Source organism: Lathamus discolor, chromosome 1, assembly GCF_037157495.1.
Source record: "Lathamus discolor isolate bLatDis1 chromosome 1, bLatDis1.hap1, whole genome shotgun sequence".
NCBI lineage: Eukaryota > Metazoa > Chordata > Aves > Psittaciformes > Psittacidae > Lathamus > Lathamus discolor.
This window is the reverse complement of record NC_088884.1, coordinates 158,524,374-158,548,060: the sequence shown is the minus strand read 5'-3', so window position 1 is coordinate 158,548,060 and position 23,687 is coordinate 158,524,374. Positions and strand designations below refer to the sequence as shown.

Below are 23,687 nucleotides of genomic sequence, written 5' to 3'. Positions count from 1 at the left end.
GAGCTCAAACAGGCCTGCACTAGCTGAACTAACTCGATTTAAAATTGTCCTTAATTAAACGTGAGCAGTTTCCCAGGTATCATATGGCTTATTCATGGACTGCTTCTTTCACTGGGCACTTCTGTGATCAAAGAAATCTTAAAATTAACAGACAAGTTACTTACTATTTACAACAGGTACAGTTTAATATTCTTTTTAGAATTAATCTTGTAAAATGAAAACTAATTTATACAAATTCTCTTTGAAAATCTTTGAGAGAATAAGACGATTTTTGACAGCATTTTTTTTCCTGTATCTCCCCCACCCCCCTAAAAAAAAACACCTCCCGCCCATAAATCTTTAGGGCATTTCAATAGCTACCATTTCTTTAAGACAGTATCCTCAGGACAGGCAAACACAAACACAACCCCACCCAAACTTTCATTTCAATTTCTTGTTGTTTTTTTTTTTTTTTGGGGGGGGGGGGCATTTTTTGGTGTTTCCCCACACTCCCCCTTTGACTCTTTGTGGGTAGAAGAGTATATTTTCTATTTCTGTATTTCTTAACAGATTAGGTTTTTTAATGTATGTTTTTAAAGAATGCCACAATGCTGCAGAATTTAACAGGCTTAAAAACAAGTCCAGAGGGAAGACGTCACCAAAGTCACGAAAACAAAAGCAAAGCTAAAATTCACAGTACTTCAAGGTTCAAAATTACCAATTCAATGCAACATACTGTTCTGCACTTTATTCCCAGGACTAAGAAAATAAGATTCATGATTTTGGAGTGTCCTCATAATCCTAGTTCTTTCAACTGAGTGACAGAACTTGTTCCTCCACTGCAGGTACTGAGCCAAGCCAATCTTTGGACAATATTTTAGCAAAAGGTTGATCCTGTAATAGCCTGGGCTTAGTATGCAGGATGCAGCCAGGATCCCACGGATTTGTAAGCCCGCTCCAATTCCTCTCCATATCAACTAGAAGCTGAGTAACTCGACATCCTGAAGGATCAAAATCTGTTAGGAAAGGAAAAGTTGTGCCTGAAGCTTACTGTTCTCCAAATTCCTACTTAAAATCCTTCTTTTTATTGCTTGCTCCAAGGAGATAGTTCTCACTGCTGAATACATAATGCTAGATTTAAATTTTAGATGGCTACAGGGTGGTCACGAGATAAATACCAAGTGTATTTGTATGCCTCTGTATTTACAGTAAGAAGGAAAGTCATCTGGATTCCAGGATTCAAAACATGAGACCTTTTGAACAAGGCAAGAAAAAGCCTCCAACAGAGGACTGCCAAATACAAACAACATACACAACCAAACCCAAAAGGCAATGTATTGTGAAACCCTTTCCAAACCATACAATACTATGGGAATCAAGTAAACTTAAAACTCCCCTGCAATACTCTCGTCATAGTTAATTTGTGATTTCCTGTACGCTCAGTACTAACAGTACAATGGAGCCTCTATTGTGAGCCTCCTCCCACAAGCTTTTAAAAAATGCAAGACATTCTTTTTATCTAGACTGGCATGGCTAAAATACATCCAGCTCCACGCAGATAAAAGGTTAGGCTCCTGGATGGTGCTTTTGCTTGTAAAAATAAAGAAAAAATCTGCTGCCTGGTTGTGCTGAGTTCAAAGTTCACAAAGGAGTAGTGCTTTGGTGGCTAAACTGCTGACCACGAATCTCAAGTTGAACAGATGTAGGAAGCCACTTCAGGATAACAAGCGAAGTATCCACATTAAGAAATACCTGCACATTCAGCACGAGTCAGACAGGCTTTGACAGTCTCGCAGGAGCTGAAAAATCAACGGAAACATGACAGAACCAAGGAATAAAACAACTGCAGTATTAACTACAGATCCTGATTGAGGGTGAAGGCAGTAAGTCCTCTAGGTGCGAGTAACTTCTTTACAGAGGTACTAAAAATTGGTATTACATTTTTTTATCTTAAAGGATCCCACAAACTAATACAAACCAAACAAAATGAAGACTTTAACAGCAAAAGCTGGTAGGAGAAATAAAAGACAATAATCCTGGCACAAAGCAGTCTAGGAAAGGAGCACAGCTAGCAGAGGCAGACTTTTAGGACACAGGAGAGAGTTTGAAGAGGATGCAAAAAATACCTAAAATGCTGCAGTGGCTCTGGTTGGTATTTTTATAACCTTTCTTAGTCAAGAAGTTAAGATAAAGACTTAGCTACCCAGTTCCAGTCAGCATGGGAATATACACACACAACAGGGAATTACTGAAGATCACTTCTCAGTAACGCTGATTATACAGACGGGAAAATCAACAACATCAGAAGGTTGTGATACACATTAATACTGTTCAGTGAAGCACTAGACATGCATTAAGATGGTTGGTAGACCACAAATGTGAAAACGCTCATTATCTGGTTGAAAATAAACAGTTTTAACATATCTGGTACAACACATTAAAGAGAAGAAATATTTAAGTATCAGTTGAAGAGTTTGGAAACTGGCTTGTGGTTATCTCTGCGAAACACTTTTGTCCTGCATGACTCTGCAAAGACTAAAGCTACGCACTCAGCAAGAGACAAACTGGCTGCAACCACCTAATGATTTGACTCATCTGGGAATTTTGATGAAGTGCTCCACATCATTGTTTCTGCTAAACCATAAGTTTTCTGTGTGGGATTGAGACTGCTATGCTGCAAATATGCAAGAAGCAACAGTCATTTTGGATAGTTTAGCTTAAAATAGGGAGCTAATTCTGAAATATCCATACTCAGGTAAAAATTCTACAGAAGCCAACAGAAATTCTGAAGTTATAAGTTAAAGATACTGGGATCTGCACTAATAGCAAAGTCATTGCTGTCTGTCAGTCCCTAGCAGCACCTCTCCCTGGCTGTAGCTATGACTAACAGCTGCCTGGGGCAGCACTCCCTTCCTGCAAATCCTCCTGCAGATCAGCCCGATCCAACTGCAGAGCACTCATCTCCCTGTAGCTCCTTTCTAGCTCATTCTCCCAAGTTTTGACTCACCCAGGGACTACAATGACATTCTGCAGAGTGAAAAAAAAATGTACATGTAGTACATGATGAGAACACCCTGCAGTGCTGCTTCTCTCCTGGCTTCTGAGCTCTGAGTCAGCACTGCACTGGATGAGCATCATTCAGGACAGCACACTGCCATCCTCTGCTTGGACAGGTACAGAGCTTTACAGCACCTAGTGCATACTCCTCCATAGGAAAGGAATACAGCTGGATGGGAATACGGCAGGAAGGGTCTTGGAAGCATTCGATTTGCCATTCCTGCTGCCATCAGACAGCAACCATGGGCTAACTCCTATTGATCATATTTGGAGGGTGGGAGAGAAAAACAACCTGCCACATGGCAGCAGCAACCACAGTCAGCCTGGCTTTCAGAGGCTCTGACATGGCACAACAGGAAGCGGGACCACTCTTTTGTGGCCTCCAGAACTCACGTTTCCTTAACCACTATCTACTTCGACCTGCAGTTAGTTGCCAGCTGGGGTTAAACTACAACACTGTCCAACATGGATAAGCAGGACATCTCTTCATCCCTTTGGCACAAGCCCAGACATGTTTAGGTAGATGTGCACAGCACTGTGCTGCCTGCGGTGGTTTCCCAACTACAGACATTTCTCACTTCTGAAGGTCATGTATCAACCAAGCACAGAAGGTGGCAAAAGCAATGCTTGCTTTAAAAGGCAGCAAAACAGTTACGCTCTTGTCATATTCTGCATGACAAAACTCCAAGCACAACCACTGGGACGGACCTCTCACCACTCTTACCACATGGTGTGTCCATGTACAACAGCAGAAGATGAAATTTATCAAAAAAATATCCTAAGGTCTGTTTGGGAAGACCATTAGCGCACATCCCTGTAAGGATTCTGAAATTGTGACTCAAGTAAGAAGTGTTTCTCTGCTTCCTTCATTTTTTTGTGAGTTGGCATCAAAGCTCCCCTAGAAAGACTACAAGAAGAGGAGCAACCTGGTGGGTGCTGGCACACACACAGCATCAGAAAGCGTGAGCAACCTTCACTGCAGACTTATGTAACTCTGCTGGTGGTGACACAACTCCCTAGAAGTGATCTGGGCACAGATAAGGGACAGCCACTGACCTGCAAATAGAACTATCACAATAAGCCTTAAATACCAAATGCAAAGCCAAATTATATAATGTAAAGCAAAATTATATAATTACATTAGCTCGTGATTTAATACCAAAACTACAAAGGCTTTGCGTGCACCAGAAATCAAAGCTTTCTGTTGAAACCTCAACTCTGGGATTCCTCTGAGCAACCGTCCCCAGCCCCAAGGCCAGCTTTTTCTGCTCCCCATGAAGACTCCCTCCTGGCTGACTACCCTGGCAGTTACACTGCAAGGAAGGCCCCCGGAAGGCCCCCCAAACGCCCCTTGAGAAAGGCAGGTGTAATGAAAGACAAAAATGCAGAGATGAGCAACATCCAAAAAAAATCAATCACAGAATGGCTTGGGTTGGAAAGGACCTTAAGATCACCCACTTCCAGCCCCCCCGCCATGGGCAGAGACACCACACACTAAACCATATCACCCAAGGCTCTGTCCAACCTGGCCTTGAACACTGCCAGGGATGGAGCATTTACCACTTCTCTGGGCAACCCATTTCAGTGTCTCACCACCCTCACAGTAAAGAACTTCTTCCTTATATATATAAATACCAATATGAAATATGCTGTAGCATTAGCAATGTTTAATTCAAAGGGGAAAAAAAAAATCAAACAATGTCAATTTTCAATTATGTTGATTAGAGACAAACTGGGTAATTAGTAAATGAAATAATGATACAGGAAAGATGAGATGTCTGAGATGAAATGACAAAAATATTTTATAAAAGAGAAGTTAATTTATAATCGTCTTCCTCAAAAATTAAATTCTTGCTCTGCTATAGCAAACACAAGCACGTTATGTTTTGCACATCAAAAAAAAATTAAACTGTTCATCTAATACACATGTATTTTTCAGGAGAGGTTTCTTTTGAGTGATTTTTATTTGGAATTTTACCATGTGAACTTTTTTTGCCATTATTATTTCATTACTTTTGCAGCACCAAAGAGGTGAAGGCCTGGCTTTGCGTCACTGTCCCTCTGCCAACTAAGCCAGCTACAGCGCTGCTGGCAGGGAGAGCCTGAGGGTGCAGCTGAGACACTTTGTGCTCCAGATACTCCCTGTCCCCAGCCGGGAGGACGCAGACAGCAGCTACAAGGCAGCACACATTAGACAAGCCCAGGGACTTCCTTACATTCCTCGAGGAACGGGACCGGTCAGGTTCAAAACCAATGTGAAGGTTTTTACTCATTTCAACCATCAAACCGAGGCCGAACATCAAAGGATGAGGCCCCACAAGCACCTAAAAAAAGTCTAATCCAGGGACTCCCAGCACCCTTTTTCACATCATAAACCATTTGAGACACTTAATCACCTTCCCCCTCCCCGCAATACCATTGCAGAAGGGCATACATCAGTTTCAGCCAGCCAATACTTTGATGCTACCAGATTGCCAAAACACTTCTGAGCACATTAATCACTTGGGGAGATGGGCTGAGGATTACTGTGCATTGGAAAAGAGCCTATCATAACCACAGCTCAGAGATCCTGAAACACCCACCACAACTGGAAGCGCTGCTACACTTCTCTCAGATCTCCCAGATGAATACTGGTGAGGGAGCAAAGGGTTGTATTGCAGTAGGAAATGTTAATTTTAGATTTATCTGCAATGCATGTTCACTATCTTTTCCTGATCAATACACAGATATAAATGAATCATCATCTCTCCTCTCAAGGCAGCAGAGGAGAAAAGAGACCCAAAAAACACAGCTGGGAATTTCTGCCTTCCCAAACTGTAAATCCACTGTTATGCTGTCTGGGAGTGAGAAAGCACGTGTGGCAAAGGAACTAAGGCTGAAGGGCCATGTACTACAACTTTTATCCTCACCTTAAATTTTAGGACATGTATTAAAAGCGTAACTCCATCTCTACTCTCTCACTAAATAAATAATTATGGGGCCAGAAGGTTAGGGAGCCTCAGATGAGGCTGCTGTGTTGCTATATACTGCCAACTGCTATGGGATTTGAAAGCCTGACACATGCTGGAGAGTATCACCTCATCAATGTTCCCAGCTGGCCTGGGAGGTGAATACCTAAATATCACTCTTAAAGGCAGGTCTCTAACACACAAGTAGCCAACCCCTGCAGATAAGCCTCAAGAAACATAGTTATTACAAGGGCATGGCAGGTTAGGAAAGACAAAATGGCAACAAGCAATTGCAGTCCACAATATTTGCATGGTTTCGAGGGTTGTATTTCACATGTATTAATTAACAAATTAAAGATTACGTTGCTTCTCAGCGTCTTTACTTAGGAGTCATTTAAATCTGTGCCTTTCCACATATTTATTTGCTGTTCAAACTGTTTTCTTGTAAAATAGGCTTTTTATTTTTTTTCTTTAACTCCATTCTTACGGTGTTTATGTGAACTGCTACTCTGGGATAATGTCAGTTTTCTCCCCAAAAGGGACTATCCAGCCTAGCCACCGACCCACAGTAGAAGTTCTTATGATACAGAGGGACTGACTTTGTTTCAACATGTTGGCCAGCGCACTGCTGCATCTGTATGATAGCACTTCACAGCATATAGCCCAATGCTAATCTCTGGGATCACACTTTTGGCCAAGTACCGCTCAGTCTGTTTACATTGTAAATAAAACAATAACTCTTAGAAACAGAGAGATTAGTAAATTGAAGCATCGTGGCACATTTTTAACAAAGGGCAGATGCTATTTATCTTTATTATGCAGAAGGACAAGTCAAGAGCTAACCAAACTGACAAATGTAGGGGCACTTGTAATTTGTTTTGTCACACTATCAGGAACTCCACATGATGATAAAGGATCAGAGCATGTACAATATTTACGATGAGGAGGTTATTACATGTAGTATACTTGTGCTCAAAAGCTGCCTGCGCCTGCTACTCCTTAACTACATATGACAACCGAACTGAAAAATTCACAGAGGTGACTATAGTAGTTTCATTTCAAAAATAGCAGTTTCATTGACTAAACCCTTCTACTGAAGAGCATGACTATAGCAAATCTTGGGATTTTTACTATTTTATTCCATTACTGAACTGGCAAATAACTCATCCCTTGATGAAGAAATAGAGGATCTACATTAATTTGGGGAGTTACGGGATGTTTGCAGAAGGACAGAGAACGTACTACTGACTCTGCACCAATTCATGCCCTCAATGCCATCAAATGAATGCAGAGAAACTTCATTCACATCCCAGATGTTATCTCATATTAACGACAAAAATGAAGGAACAGTTGAATCTTCTCATTTTCACTCATTGGTTTATGAATCACAGACACGCCGTAAACATCTATTTCTTGTTCAGACTGGAAAACCACGGCAGGTTGGGGGCAGAGGTTGTTTGTTTCATTTTGGTTTGAGAAACACTAGTGAATTACAACTGGACACAGTATCTTGTCCCTTGCTTACTCTCAGGATGGTCTGCATAATAAATCACAGAGGGTGTTATTTGACGAATGTTAAGGAATCCCAATACTGAAATCTTGCTGCCTCTGGGGTCAATAAAAAGCAACCTTATAGAAGATACTAAAGTTAGCAGTTTGGGCTGCTAATTTTACATGCCTGCTTCACCAGCACACAGCTAAAAATAGATAAAAGAGATAAGAACACAGAACAAAGAGATGCACTGGACAATTATCTTTCTACTAGCATGGTCTACTTTATAGTGCGCATTTTAACCCTTTTGATGGATAAAATATATAGGTTTTTCAAGTGTTACTCAATGGGCTTTCAATCTACAACAGAAATTATTTAAATATATTTCGTTTTTCCTTGTATTTTCTTGTTCCCCTCCTACTGGGACACAATAATGAGGTTTCAAATATTTTAATAAGGGCATCATGCTACTTGCCAAGGGGCTCAAATGCTAAATAAGAACATTTACATCTCCTAAAACCCAGGAGAAGGAATCAGTGCGCTGCTCTTGAAACACGTATGTGCATGGCAAATATGATAGCTAATTTTAATTTGCTGGGAAAAGACGTAGACATTCACTTCAGTTTATTAGGCCTCATTATTTTCAACGAGGCTAAAGGGATGATTATCTTTGGCTGCTCCGTCATGGGCTAAAAGCAAACATTCTTCCTGCTAAGGACAACAGTTATTAAAATATAAGGGGATATTAAATTGTAAAATTAAGTTACAACAGGTGAAATCTTAAAACAACACCCCCAATAACAGTGTTTTCTGCCATTATTCTGCCCAGATGGGCACTATGACTGAAATCCTGACTTTGGAATTTAATTATTTTAGAGAAAAACAAAGGAGCAGAGCAGACTGACTCTCATCTACACAGCAAACAGGCTTATTCTCTGCTTTGCAGCCTTCTTCTTGTATCATTTGCTTACAAATGATCATGTTTATAAACACAATCGACATTCTGTCTCCTTATGTCTGGGGGAACAACAAAAAAAAATAAGCACCTTCGGATTAACATGACAATTTACACTAAGCGATTCTGGAGGCATACCTGTAACATCACCCCATGCATATTATTCATGTTACCTTAAAAACCACCAGCAGTCCACAAATGCATTTGCTAGCACACGGTTAAAAGAAAGGAAAAAGAAAAGGAAGGGGAAAGAAAGAAGATAAAACCAAATTCTCGAGGAGAGCCTTACCTCTCTGATACATAACCCGTCCGCAGATTTAGCAAAATCATTTCAACAGCCAGGCCTTAAGCACTTTTTACAGCAATAAGACGCCTCTTTTAAACTTCCTGTTTATTGAAATATTAGCACAGCTTTTTTTCCCCCTCCGTGGCACTTTACCAGCATTTCTCTGCCGCTAAAAGACAGGGCACCGCTCAGCCCAAGAGCGAACGGGACCGGAGTGGGGAAGAACCCCTAAATTTATATCCGTGATGCAGTTTTAGCGCCGTTTCACTTTTTTATTGAAGGAGGAATGATCCCTGCAGCCGAATTCCAGTCGCTGGGCTGCGCCCCCCCCCCCCCCCCTTCGCCTCTAATTTTTATTCCTCTTTATGCTTTTATTCAAACACCCCAGCGACCGCCAGCAGCTCGCAGGGCAAAGTTGCGCCGGCGATGCGGCCGTCAGGGGAGCCCCGCTCCCGCCGGGGCCGGGCACACAAAGCCCAGTGCTGCTGCTGCTGCTGCTGCTGCTACCACTGCTGCCGGCAGCGGCGGGGGCCGATCGCCGCCTTACATCCCCCCCACTCCCCTTCCCCATCCCCACCGCCGCGAGCAGGCCGCCGCGCCGCGAGATCGGTTACCTAGAGGCAAGCCCTTGTTTAGTAAGTGAGAACTTCCCATTGAAGCGCTACGTCCGCGCCCGCCGCGGGGAGGAGACCGGAGGGGCACCGCCGCTCCGCGACGCCGAGGCTGGCGATGGAAGCGCGGCCCGCCGCGGCATATGGCGGCTGCTCCGCGGGCGACCCCTCCACTGAGGCGCTGAGGCAGGCGCGCGCGCGCGCCACCGCCGCCGCCGCCGCGCGCATGCCCGGCCGCGCGCGCGCGCCCGCGCTACCCGCCCGCCCTGAGGGCGGGGAGCGGCAGCTGCCGCCTCCTCCTCCTCCTCCTCCTCCTTCTTCTTCTCCTCCGCGGGCTCGATCTCTTGGTTCTACGCAGGCATCGGAGACAGAATGAGAGCGGGGCGGGCGCAAGCGGGCTCGGGAGAGTCCCGCTTCGTTCGCTCGTCGCAGCGAAAACTCCCAACTGCTTTTAGGACGTAATGCGGCCGCTTTTGTGTTTTGTTTTCATTAAACTTCCACAAAGTTGGAAGATTACCTGCATCTGACACCCTCCCTGGCATCCCAAAACATGTGCGCTTCTGGCGGGTCGCTGTTTTTTGTGGCTTGTCTAAGGCTTTTCTCCCGTGTTAACTTTCTTGCTTCTGTTCAGTTTTAAACACACAAAAAAAAATAACACCCCAAAATCAGAACGCTCCAATTTTGCTCCCAGTGAGTGAAAGCGGGGATTAGTGCCTCCAGTTGGAGCCCCTGTGCTGGGCCCATGGCCCCAAACCATCCCTGTGATCCCAGAGGGAAGCAGCAGGGCTGGGGTCGGCACTGCCGTCAGCGCGGACAGGATTAGATGAAAAGCAGCAAAAATCATCACAGAATCATGGAATGGTTTGGGTTGAAGGGACCTTAAAGCCCACCCAGTCCCAACCCCTGCCACGGGCAGGGACCCCCTCCACTGGAGCAGCGTGCTCCAAGCGCCATTCTGATGTTCCTTCCCGCTGGGGATACCCTCACACATTCCCAGTAAACGCAAAGTGCGGGACAACTGGCACCAAACCCTCTTCAACCTTCACCCTTGGTGCATAAATGCTTCTTTACTACCCCGCCATCTCCTTCTCCTTGCTTCATTGCTGCTCTGAGGCCACCACAGTGGACCCCGGGCGTCCCCCATGCACAGCTCTCATCCCTTCTCCCATTTTTGGGTCCCCAGGATGAGCTCCTGTACCCGCTCCCCCAAAACCCACCAGCTACAGAAAGGGCCCATTCTGCTGCAGCAATACCATGCAGCAGTGCCAAATTAATCACAATTAACACCACATTTATGCTACTTGTGCCACAGACCATCACCCAGCGCAGGGTGGGCCCTCAGAGGCGGCAGCTGGAGCCTGCAGGCACCATTCTAAGGAGATGGCAGGCGGGTGATGAGGCACCGGAGGAGCGGCCGCTGCTGTGGACAGCATGCCCAAGCCCGCATGTACTGACAGGAAATAAGCACAAACCCACCAGTCCACCTCTGCGCTGCCCATAACGGGACCGACACCGAGATTTGGGTCAAAACCAGGTGTTATTGACCCAAACCCCAGCGATTTCGCCTTCGCCCGCCCCGCGCCACCACACGGGGGTGCCCCCGAGAGCCCGCCATTCGCCAGCTCGCCCGAAGAGCGGCGCCGGCGGCGGACGACAACCGCAGTCAGCGCGGCGGCGGCGGCCCCGCGCCCGGCCGTGTCAGCTGACGCGGCCCCGCCTCGCCCCGCCCGGGTGAGGGAGGCGGTGAGGGCGGCGGGGCCGCTCGGCCGCCATGGCTCCGTGCCGTGCCGCCGTCCTGCCCCGCTGCCCAGCGCCCTGCGCTCCGGGTCCGGCCAGCCGGCAAACTTCTACCCCTCTCGCACAGCTTCCACCCTCCCCTCGCCACAGCCGGGCAGCGGAGCCGCGGCTGGGCGCAGACAGGGCGTTCGCTCGCTCCGTCCTCTCCCCACGGGCGAAACCGGCGAGCGAAAACACCATTTTTTTTGCTTTTTCCAGTAATAAAACGCTCGGTTTCTGTTAGCGGTTACGCCGTAAACGGCCCCAAAGCCTGCGCTCCCCAGCAGTACCTCAGGGGTGCCAAGGGGCCTCATACCCCCCTCCGATAATGCTTGGCGATGGCCACGACAGGCCAGCCTCTGATAAAAATAAGATATTACCATTATTTTCTGAGCTCAGCGGTGATGCGGAGGGAAATAAAGCTCTTACCGGCCTGGAGGAGAGGGCAAGCCGGCCACTGAGCCGGAGTTTGGGGTGCCCTGGCCGAGGGGCAGCAAGCTCGGTGTACATCTGTCCCAGTGTACATCTGTCCATCCCGCCGCCTCATGCCATGCCAAGATCCCTGCGCAACTCTTCAGTGCCTCCTCTCACACGGTTTTAATCACTTTGTGGGTGATCTGAGAGTTGATTCTGCCGACGCTGCACTCCGGGACCGTGGGTGATGTTTAAACGTAAGAAGCACACAGAAAGGGAGGGGTAGAGATGAAGATTTAAGGGGTTTTCCTAATTCTGCAGGATTGCAATACTTCATGAGAAGTGTATTAGAGAATACAAATAATTATAGGGACTCTGAGGCAGCAAACATTAGCAGTTCACTTTGATAAGTGACATGATCTATACCAGGGAGCAGCAGATCATTTCTTCTGTGCTTCTTATGTAGATTTCCCTGTGCTTTTTGGAGGGATTTTCTTTGCTTGTTTTTTTGAGAGGGGAATATTTGAACCCAAAGGTTATAAAGTATGGTTTCAGCCTCCCACATTATGTGGATTTCTGGAATCCAGGGCACAAGTAAAGGATTTTAGCTCATACACAGCCTTTAGCAACCTCGCCCAGCTCCCTAATAACTTGTTTTTCTCCATCATTCTCCAGTTACTGTGCATTTCATGGGGTTATTCAGCAGAATCAAGAGGTAACTCCCAAGACCAGTTTTATGCAGCCTCTGATTTAACTTCATTTCCCTCTTGCTTTCATGGGAAAGCCTTTTGTGGCTCCGTGCAGACGTCTCAGACATCCCTCAAACAACATAGTTTCTCAAGATTCTCACTGTGCATCACTAGAGCAGCATCTAGCCAAGCGCCTCATGTGGGGGTTGTATAAATAAACAAATTTGGTTTTAATCACTTTAAAGTGGTTAACCACTTTATTGCCATTTATAGATGTTAGCAAATATAAAAATACATACATATCAAAGCTGTAAGAAGAAAATCATGGGGTGTTTTTTTTTTCTTCACTGCTGAAGTTGCCATGTGGCAAAGTATCAGCAGGAATGAGCATTAGGTGTAGAACACGCTCAAACTGCAAATGAAACGTCTGTGAATACCAATATGGATATGGAAGTATCTCTGGAGAAAAAAAAACACTAATAGTAGAAAATGAAAACTCAGCATTGAAATGAAGAGTTCAGTTACATTTCTTTTATAGAGAAACATAAGCAGATAGAGGCAACAAGACCATGTCCTCGGTGGGGTTACATGACTGGGCAAATGTTTAGTTCTAAACTGGAACTGCTGCCTCGAGGAGGGAGGGGAGTGTGGTACAAAATATTATGACAAGGGGAGTGCTCTAAGTGAGGATAAGTTGGCATGATGAACAGATGGAGTATTCAGTAACAGGAGGTTATTAATACTGCAGTTTGGTATTCTCCACGCTACTTCATGAAGGGATTCATATGCTTGCTCTTTTTCCTTTCTGATTGTACATAGACTTAACAAATATGCACACTGGAGGTAATGCCGGACTTGCTTCCCTCTCAGCACATATGCATGCATCACAAACCCATCTTTCCTGGGAAAACATCATGGGCTGGATCCTCATCTGACTGGACCAACTGCATTACTTTCAATAGCAGAGAGCTGATTTGCACCCGCTGAAGGAGAGAGGTTATCTGACCCTGTCTCCCCTATGGAAAGGTCTCTCCACCCTGCTCTGACAGCTGCTACAAGGCACCTGCTCTAGAGAATGAACTGCAAAGACTCTCAGGGTGGAACAGAGAATGAAATAACCCAGGAGCAATTGACATTTTCCTTCAGAACACAATGCAATGCTCTTTATGTTAAAGAAAATCAAGCTCGCTTTCACCTACAGTTCAGTCCTCCCCTGCACGGCTGTCAGTGGCCTAGTTTTTGACTGGACATGAGGAAATCCAAAAGCACACCAGAGGACTCCAGCCAAGCTTTCCCTTGCCCCATCCATTTTACTTCCTATGTTCTTCAGTTTGCCTCGAGATCACCCAACATGCACTAATCTTCACATCGTTTAGACCATGGCTTGTACAGCTATAATATAAGTAAATCTGCCACAAAGCCTAACACTCCCCATCCCCTTATCACATTTTAGCACTGCTGTCACTGCAGCTAATTTTATTTTTTAACAGTAACGTTACACAGCTGAGTGTCTTGTGTGTTTTGCACTAAGGATTACGGCATTTTTCAAAGCCCCCAAACTGTTTCTTGGCTTCCTAAGAGTCAGCTGGAGGAGCACATGTGCTGAAGAGTAAATACATTGTTTTAAAGTGTATCTGTTAACAGCCATATGTATAATTTAAGTACAAGTTTTATTCCCTCCAGAATGTCTAAGCATAAGGGCATGACCTTGGGCTTTCACAAATTAGATACATTAGGGTACTATATCTTTAGCAGATGTGGCTTTGAAGATACTGAAAGAGGAAGTTTTACTGTTGTAGTGTCTAAGCAAGGAGCAAAGATACATGTCGAATGCGCTCTGAAGTGAATAATGAGGTTTGACAATATTTTTACTTCTAGATACTGTGATTGTGTACTTACAGATTTTCTTTAGTTTGCCACAGCTGTGCATGCTGGCTCTTTGAGGCATGTTTTTCCTTCATTATCAAACATGCGTCATCCATCATAACAGTTTCTAAAACCATCGTTTTAAAACCTTTATGCATTTTTAATCAAAAAACAAGATTATATTTCAATGCAATATCTGAACTTTTGTCAACAGTAAATCCTGGAAATGCTATTAGGAGATCCTAAAAGGGATTTGTGTCAGAACTAAACAATGGTTGGATAAAGCAGAACCAACACTTAAACTTTATCCTAAAAAGAGATCTATAAAATGTCTAATAAAAATACCTCAATTCGATTTATTTAAAATCTGGAAAGAAAACTTTGTTTGGATTTAAATGTTTCCTTACTTCTTTCACTCAGATCCTGAAAAGCATTTGTTTATGAAACACACACATAGACATCAGTCTACTTTCATGTTGCAATTGCATGTTTTAATTACAGCTTCTTTTTGTTTTTTTCTAGGTGTAACTTCCTCTGTGTGAAACTTCCTGCTGTAGGAAGTTAAGGCTTTCTGGGTGATGCGAAAGAGAAAGCCATTTTGCAGAAACATCTTCAGCAGGTTGTGAGGGAGAAATGGAAAAAAGAATAATTGACAAAAGGGAGACACTTCATCTTTAAGAAATGGTGGTCACTGCAAGTGTGAAATAAAATAGAGGACCTTCATCTACCGTTAAAAAGAAAGTCTGCTGAAGAATCAAAGTCGTAGGTTAAAGTTCTGCTTAATGAACAAGAAGTTCAGCTGTGTCAGACATTCAGTCATTTTTGAAATGCCAAATGTGCATTGCTCCTTTCTCAAAATGGAATGGCTATACTAGCTCTGTGCTGGAAATACCAGCCGTACAGAAGTGAAAAAGCTTTGCAGTGTGCTGAATGAATGGAAGAACAAATTCCCTTCAAACCAGTGAACACAAACCCCTTCCCTCCTCTGATGTTATCTGTATTAAGTGACGAAGGAATTTTCTTCTTGATCTCACCCGCTTCATAAATGTGCTAAAAACACAAGAACCAGGGTGGAATTAAATCCTTTGCACTTTCTGGTTATTGTTAAATGAGAGGTATCATTTTCTGACTAGTCAGGAGTTAACAGACCATTTCCAGGAAGGTCTGTGCTCTGGCTGAAGAGAAAAAGAAGACAGAGATGAACAACAGAAGAAGCCTATCGAGAACCATTAGTGGATGGCAGCCATTGTCCATCTGTTCATAGTGGAATAAATCCAGACCTGAAGGAACAACTGCAACCTGCCCCATATGGCTCGCTCCCTTGGCAGGGCTTCTTTGGGGATTTGACATTGGATGAGGTAAAGGAGAAGGAGCGCAATCTGTGTTCCCAGGAATGAACAGCCAATTAACATGAAAGAACAAAAAGTGGCTTAGTAACCCAGGGGAATATTTTCCTCCTTCTCACCTGTCTGAGACTTTGGAGCCCATACAAACTAAGTTGCAGAGATACTACACTGAGGCTCCTGCCAGTCCCTAGAAGTTTAACTTTAGCCACCAACAAAATTCTACGGACAGTGAATAGCCCCTCAACAGACGAGTGAGATCAGTGATCCTGCTGTCTCCCAGGGTGTTAAAAAGGGCATCTGGAATATATTACACTAAAAAATTCCATTAACAATTATAGTGCAATAGACTTTCAACATAATGAACCAGAACAACAACATTTTGCATTTACTTTCACAGAACTGGATTGTAGCAGATTACTACTGAGTAGTAATTTACTTCTCAAGTTTGAAATCAGTCTGGGGCGGGTCAGGAAGCAAAGTATTATATTTTAGATGATTAAGGGCAGCTGTCTCAGACCCATACAGAACAGTTATGCCATCTGATTGTCTTTTTAAAATTATAATGAGAAACAGATACTCTATTTGTGATGCTGCATTCTGTATGCAAAGAAGCAGATCTACATATTAAGGCCAACTGAAGGGATCAAAACCTGCAAGCTTGTAGTAGATTCAGTAACCTGTTTGGTGGTAGTAATTTCATAGGCAATACAGAGAATACTTAACCATCCAGTAGCCTCAGGAGAACCAGTACATATCCTTAGTGAACTTTCTATTGTGGGTATGTCTTCGGTCTTAAGAGTCTGCTCAGAAACTTAACAGATGTAGAAAATCTAATTCAGATGTGATGTGCAAGAGGTACTTCGGCCTACATGGATTCAAGGGCAGCCCCCTGCCTACCACACTTCCAGAAGAGAGAGGCGCTTAGGCTGCAAGCTTTGTCTCTGCTCTAGCTTTGAAGCCATAAGCAGTTCAGATTTGCCGTGTTACTCTAAACTTGAGGTGATTATCGGCTCAGAAGTGGGATTAATTATTTTGGACCTGGCACCATTCTAAATCAGCAGCAGGGGCATCTATAGGAGATGCTGCGTGTTCATAGCAATTTTGACCAGCACTAAGTTAGTGGTCTCTGTTCTTCAATGTCATTTGCACACTATTATCCTCCACCTCCTCTTCGGTTCCTTTGTAACACACTTATTTTGTCAAAGATTCACAAGAAGCCAAGGAAAAAAAAACTACAGTTGCATCAGAAATCATTTTAAAGTTCCCAAACAATTACATTCACACTTATGTCATTCATGCACTAGGCGGCATAGAGAACGTCCTATTGCCTTGTTTGAAACACGTACCACAGAACTGAGGACCCTTTCAGGAAAAACAAAGGTATGAAATCAAAACAACATCTTCCTAAGCATTTATCTAGAAACCCTTCTCTCAAGCTAACTATGAGGCTTATCAGTCTGAAAAAATAGCAAGGATATGAAAGGATGCAAAAAGTAAAACAACGCCTGTTACTTGTCCATTTGCTGTCAAGGACTTTAAGCGCAACCATGCACTGGGATTATATACATTTTTTACATGAAATGAATTCTCTTGCTTTGTCAAATTTACTTCAGATGATTACAAGTTATCAGTCGTGAATTTCATCCTCTTCCAAATTGAACACTGCTTTGTACCCTCATGAAATACTGCACTACCAGCACTCCACTATCACTTTGCAGCAAGGTAAGGGAACAGTTCATTATCAAGCAAAAAGTGACCTCTAGTGAAGCATCACGCCAGGTCCTGAGACACACACCATCTCTCTGGCAGCACCTTGCTTTTCACTGACTGATCACATCCACATACCATTAAAGTCTGATAATACTACACCATAACACTACTCAGCATCTGTACACCATCGGTCAAGCACTTCCAATGCCTTCAGTAACTCACACTTTGCACAGCAGGTGTAACAAACTACGGAAAATATTTGCACATCAAAAAACCTGAACCACCGTTGTTTGAACATAATAAAGTCTGCCTCCAGATAACTATTAGAGAATTTAATGAACTATAATGAAAAGTGTAAGCTCTGGTTTTTTTTATCTCGTTTTAATGTCATTTTAAAAGCAGTATATGCAGACATTTGTAAACAAAATAAGAAAACTGTCCCATTGAGTATGTAAAAATAGAAATAATCTCAATGAACAGCCCTTTGTACTCTAAGAAAACAGGAAAATTAAGAGTGGAGGAAAACAGTAGCAAAGAGATGGGCAGTGAAAATCAATTCCATAGTTACAACATATGGAACAATACATGGGAGAGGCAATCCATAACAGTGAATGGTTAATGATTTTCGAATAGTAAAAAGAAACTAGCAAGGTTTCAAGCGTAAAACACATAATCCATTAGCCATAAAAACACATTTCATGTTCTCTACTTATAGATCTAGCAACGTACTAATATTTCTATACCTCTCCTAGCACGTGTATACTTTTCTAACAAACATTTTATTGGGAGGTACACCTTTTTTTCATTTACTAAACCAAAACAGACTCTTGTGCAACTTTTTTACTTCCAATTCTCAAGGTTTAAAACTCAATAGCTGAAAAGCAAACTGAAAGAAATCCTTATCCCTTCACAAGGTTCCTGAGATACAATTCAAATTCCACAGGACATCAGTTTATGCGGCAACTTACACAGTGATACGAAAAGTATTGAACTATATTAAAAAAAGCTCCCTTTGTATTGCTGTAAAATATAAAGAGAGAAGCAGACTGTTATCCTAGCAAAGACTGCCAGATCATAGTACTTATATAAATACAACATACAATTTCACTATAGAAGAAAAGTCAATTCAAATAGGTGATAATCGGTATCAACAGATTTACTGCTACTTGAGCTGGTATTTATTGGCAAATACCCTGATTTACAGACTAAGGCAGCACTGTGCCTTATGATAGGATGGTATTATTTAAAGATTATTGGATAGACTTTCCAGAAGTCTTATACTACTGCATGAAGAAAACGCTACAGAGAGAACGTGTCTCATGGAAACGTTTGCTAAACTGTCACCTTTGGAATGGTTCAACTCCTCTACACAGGAAAACACCATCTGACAGAGATGTTTTGTTGAATTTGTGTCACAGCACAGCGCAACTGTGGTCCTACAATTGTCTCTAGGGAACTCCATCATCTTACAAGGACCACTACGCTCGACAGCAGAATCATCAGTGCAATTTTAAAGACAGTAACTCTTATGCCAGGCAGGCGTTGCCAAGGTGGTCAGGCTGATACATGTGCAGTATTTGTGATTCATGATGACTTTGTGGAAAGCCCACAAAGAGCTCATCATGAGCTATGACACAGAATCATAGAATTGTTTCGATTGGAAAAGACCTTTAAGATTATCGAGTCCAACTGTTAACCCAGCACTTCTAAGTTCACCACTAAACCATGTCACTAAGGTCCTCATCTACACATCTTTTAAACACCTCCAAGGACGACGACTCCACCACTTCCCTGCGCAGCCTGTTCCAATTTCTGACAACCCTTTTGAGGAAGAAATTTTTCCTAATACCCAATCTAAACCTTCCCTGGTGCAGCTTCAGGCCATTACCTCTTGTCCTATCACTTGTTACTTGGGAGAAAAGGCCAACCCCCACCTCACTATGACCTCCTGTCAGCCAGTTGTAGAGAGCAATAAGGTCCCCTCTGAGCCTCCTTTTCTCCAGGCTAAACACCCCCAGGTCCCTCAGCTGTTCCTCATCACACTTGTGCTCCAGGTCCTGCATCAGCTCCATTGCCCTTCTCTGGCCCCGCTCTATCACCTCAATGTCTCTCTTGTAGTGAGGGGCCCAGAGCTGAGCACAGGATTCAAGGTGGGGCCTCACCACAGCTCATCTTCAGCCAGCCTTCAATCAGCACCCCCAGGTCCTTTTCCAACGACAATTTCTTTTCCCTTGCTTTGAATTCTCGGTTTTTATTTGGGTCCTATTTATTCCTATGGCCAGCAGAAGGATCATTGATACTAGAATAATATTTTATTAATTTGTATTACTTTATGTATCTGAAAGAATGGTCACGGTACAGGCTCGTACATCACTACGGGCAGAGTAAAGTTCAGCAGACATCCACAAAGAGGAAAATACATCCATGCAAACAGATCAGGTTCTTAATTAAAATGATTCAATACGCTTTATGAACAGTGCAAGTTGTATCAGGGATGATGAAGTTACCTTAGGAAAAATGTACTTTAAATTAACTAGCGCAGGCTAAAAAGACAACTGAGCTGTAATAATAAGTAAATGTATATAGATAGTGTATAAATAATTAATCAGCTTTTCCTGAAAGACCTGGAAACAAATGAGAATACTTTGTGGATCATTGTATTGTGCTGATCTCCAGCTAAAGTGGCTTGTGAGACCTGTGACCCAGAAAGGTTAAAGTTTGTGTTTTTCCCAGAGAATGCACCTATATATCATTACAGAGAAACCCACATCAGCAAAAATTATCACAAGAGAAGAATGAACAATAATTCATGTAGATAATAAATAGTCTAAGGAGAATATAACCCCACCCTACCTTGGTTCTGTAAGTATTCTGAATGTTCTTCCTTTCAAGCATCACAACTGTAACCTTCACTAAGTATCAAGAACTGAGAGGGAAGGGATGCCTTTTTGTTTGTTTCTAGAGTTTTTACAATCACAACCAGAGTTAAGTTTTCTCAGTCTATTCCTAGATCTTTCCTGACAAGAGATTTACAATTGTACTAAAATCTATGCATGGTTCGAGATGTAGACAGATGTCTGTGAGGCCACAGGCTGAGGTCATCAAACTCATCTCATTTGTGACCTACGCCTAGTCTCTTGGCTCTCCTAACAACAAAAGAAGGGGGGGTTGGGGAGGATGGAAAGGACACCAAAGAAACTGTTTGCTAATCCATCCAGAAATTTGTTCTAGTTAACTTTAACCTAATAGCACACACAGATTTTAGTAATATAATGGCCAACAGGATGGACATTGAGAAGATGCATATTTGGTCATCTATCATTACTCCTCCTAACAGTGTAATTGTGATTTCTGGCATTATTAGCAGGCACCTGTCTCTTTATTTCCTGAACATCTAACCAACCAGGTTTTCAAGAACTCACAGTGAAATCTAATTCCAAAAGCAGTTTTACTGCATTGAGTGAAATTGCTTAAATTTATACACATTTTACAAAACAGTTCAATTTCTCAGTTCTTGAAACAGCCAAAGAAAAGAAGTACCACGCTGATGCTGACATCGTTTCTGCTGCTTAAGGGAAGATAAAATTGGGTCTCTCAAAGCTGCAGGCAAAATACTACAATGGATAACAACTCTTCCTTGTGTATACATGATTGGAACGGCTGTCTCCGTTGGGCGCTGACTGTACGTTGTGAGGCACAGAATGGATTCAGAGAAGATTCTTCTGTTAGAATCAGTTCATGTGTGCATGCAGTATTCAAACAGCTTATTTTACAATCACTGCCTCCTGCTCCCTGACCCCAGAGATGCCTTTTTGCTTAAAACAACCACTGAAACCTCCCAAACACTACAAAACCCCACAATGTAAATAAATAAATACATGTACTCATTGCACAGTGGTTTCTATCTGAGAAATAAAGCGAAGATAACACTGCTAATAAATTTTCTGAATCCTTTTCCCTTTGATGGCTGCAGGGTAGTCTAAATTTTTTACATATAATCCACTGTGACGATCAACACTGTTTCTGTTCTGCTCTTAAAAACAGAGAAAAGGAGGGAAAGGTTTTGTACAGAAGCATTAATAGTTCCACTTGCCCTATGGCGAATGGGGAAAATATGTCAATGTGAATTATTGTACTGTCTCCATGGATCAAGATTTCTCTTGGTGCATTAAAAATTCCACTAAGAGAAACAATTGCTAAGAGCATTTGCTACTTAGCCTGCTAGCTGGAATCAAACAAGACCCTAGGATCAACTAATGCTAAAATATTATCTTTTCCATTGATTTTCTCCCCCTACGTTAACTGAGGAAAGAATCAGCTAAATAATTTTAGCTGAAAAGACCAGTGTATCACTCTCACAAGGACATCCAAAGAATTGAAATAACATAATTGCAAAAGAGAATTCTGAGCAGCTTATACTACTAGAAATGGAAGAATATCACAGTATAATTTTACTTCATTCCGACACAAACAAGTTGTACTACATATTCCACTTACTACACATGGAGTTACAGTGGGGAATGAACAACCTCTTCTCTACAGAAACTGAGAACACCCACACAGATGCATTAGGGAAAATAATTCCAATTTTGTGCAGTTCTGCATGCACTTTCATACTCAAAGGAGTGAGCCAAATACTAATAGAGATTTCAAGTCCATTTTCTCTACTGGAAGGCTATTTTATGGGTATTTAGTAAATTCTTTTTATATGTATCTCTTTCCTAGCACTGGATTATGGTCTCAATTAATTAATAAAGTACAACTGCAGAAATTCACTGGGCATTGGGTGGATATGGTATGAATTCACAGAATCACAGAATCCCAAGGGTTGGAAGGGACCTCAAAAGATCATCTAGTCCAACCCCCCTGCAAGAGCAGGGTAACCTACAGTACATCACACAGGAACTTGTCCAATGTAGGAGACTCCACAACCCCCCTGGGCAACCTGTTCCAGTGCTCTGTCACTCTTACAGTAAAGAAGTTCTTCCTGATGTTAACGTGGAACTTCCTATGCTCCAGTTTACACCCATTGCCCCTTGTCCTATCACTGGATATCACTGAAAAAAGCCTAGCTCCATCATCCTGACACCTACCCTTTACATATTTGTAAACATTGATGAGGTCACCCCTCAGTCTCCTCTTCTCCAAGCTAAAGAGACCCAGCTCCCTCAGCCTCTCCTCATAAGGGAGATGTTCCACTCCCTTAATCATCTTTGTGGCTCTGCGCTGGACTCCTTCAAGCAATTCCCTGTCCTTCTTGAACAGAGGGGCCCAGAACTGGACGCAATATTCCAGATGCGGCCTCACCAAGGCTGAGTAGAGGGGGAGGAGAACCTCTCTTGACCTACTAACCACTCCCTTTCTAATGCACCCTAAGATGCCATTTGCCTTCTTGGCCACAAGAGCACATTGCTGGCTCATGGTCATCCTCCTATCCACCAGGACCCCCAGGTCCCTTTCCCCTTCGCTACTTTCCAGCAGGTCAACCCCCAACCTGTACTGGTACATGGGGTTGTTCTTCCCCAGATGCAAGACTCTACACTTGCCCTTGTTAAATTTCATCAAGTTTCTCCCCGCCCAACTCTCCAGCCTGTCCAGGTCTCGCTGAATGGCAGCACAGTCCTCTGGTGTGTCAGCCACTCCTCCCAGTTTTGTGTCATCAGCAAACTTGCTGATGGTGCACTCAGTTCCCTCATCCAGGTCATTGATGAAAATATTAAACAGCACCGGTCCCAGCACCGACCCCTGAGGGACTCCACTAGTCACAGACCTCCAGCTAGATTCTGCGCCATTGACCACAACTCTCTGCCTTCTTCCTTTCAACCAGTTCTCGATCCACCTCACTACTTGATCGTCAAGCCCACACTTCCTTAGCTTATCTATGAGGATGCTGTGGGAGACAGTATCAAATGCCTTACTGAAATCAAGAAAAACTACATCTACCGCTCTACCATCATCCCTCCACCTAGTCACTTCCTCATAGAAGGCTATAAGGTTGGTCATACATGACTTCCCCCTCATAAAACCATGTTGGCTGTTCTTAATGACCCCCTCATCCTTGATGTGCCTAGTGATGGAGTCAAGAATAAGTTGTTCCATCACCTTTCCAGGGATGGAGGTAAGGCTGATCGGTCTATAATTACCCGGGTCCTCCTTCTTGCCCTTCTTATAGACTGGTGTGACATTTGCCATCCGCCAATCCTCAGGCACCTCTCCGTTTCATAGAATCATAGAATAGTTAGGGTTGGAAAGGACCTCAAGATCATCTAGTTCCACCCCCCCTGCCATGGACAGGGACACCTCACACTAAACCACCCCACACAAGGCTTCATCCAACCTGGCCTTGAACACCGCCAGGGATGGAGCACTCACAACCTCCCTGGGCAACCCATTCCAGTGCCTCACCACCCTAACAGGAAAGAATTTCCTCCTTATATCCAATCTAAACTTCCCCTGTTTAAGTTTTAACCCGTTACCCCTTGTCCTGTCACTACAGTCCTTGACAAAGAGTCCCTCCCCAGCATCCCTATAGCCCCCCTTCAGATACTGGAAGGCTGC

At 43.4% G+C, this 23,687-nt stretch overlaps 1 protein-coding gene across 6 annotated transcripts in view; it reads right to left on the bottom strand.

The window, feature by feature from the left end:
* The window catches only part of CTBP1 (C-terminal binding protein 1), a 256,911-nt gene that overhangs the window by 61,340 nt on the left and 171,884 nt on the right, over positions 1–23,687 (bottom strand). For 3 of the 6 annotated variants that reach the window (XM_065661087.1, XM_065661104.1, XM_065661076.1), the window contains exon 1: positions 9,332–9,530. The exons of 2 other annotated variants lie outside the window; for them this stretch is intronic. Coding sequence is in view for 2 of the 4 variants with exons in the window: in XM_065661076.1 (XP_065517148.1) it covers positions 9,332–9,371 (40 nt within the window). In the remaining 2 variants the exon portion in view is untranslated. Of the gene's footprint in view, positions 1–9,331; positions 9,531–11,533; positions 11,686–23,687 lie in introns of those variants that run through there. One more of the 6 variants, XM_065661059.1, reaches the window with a different exon arrangement.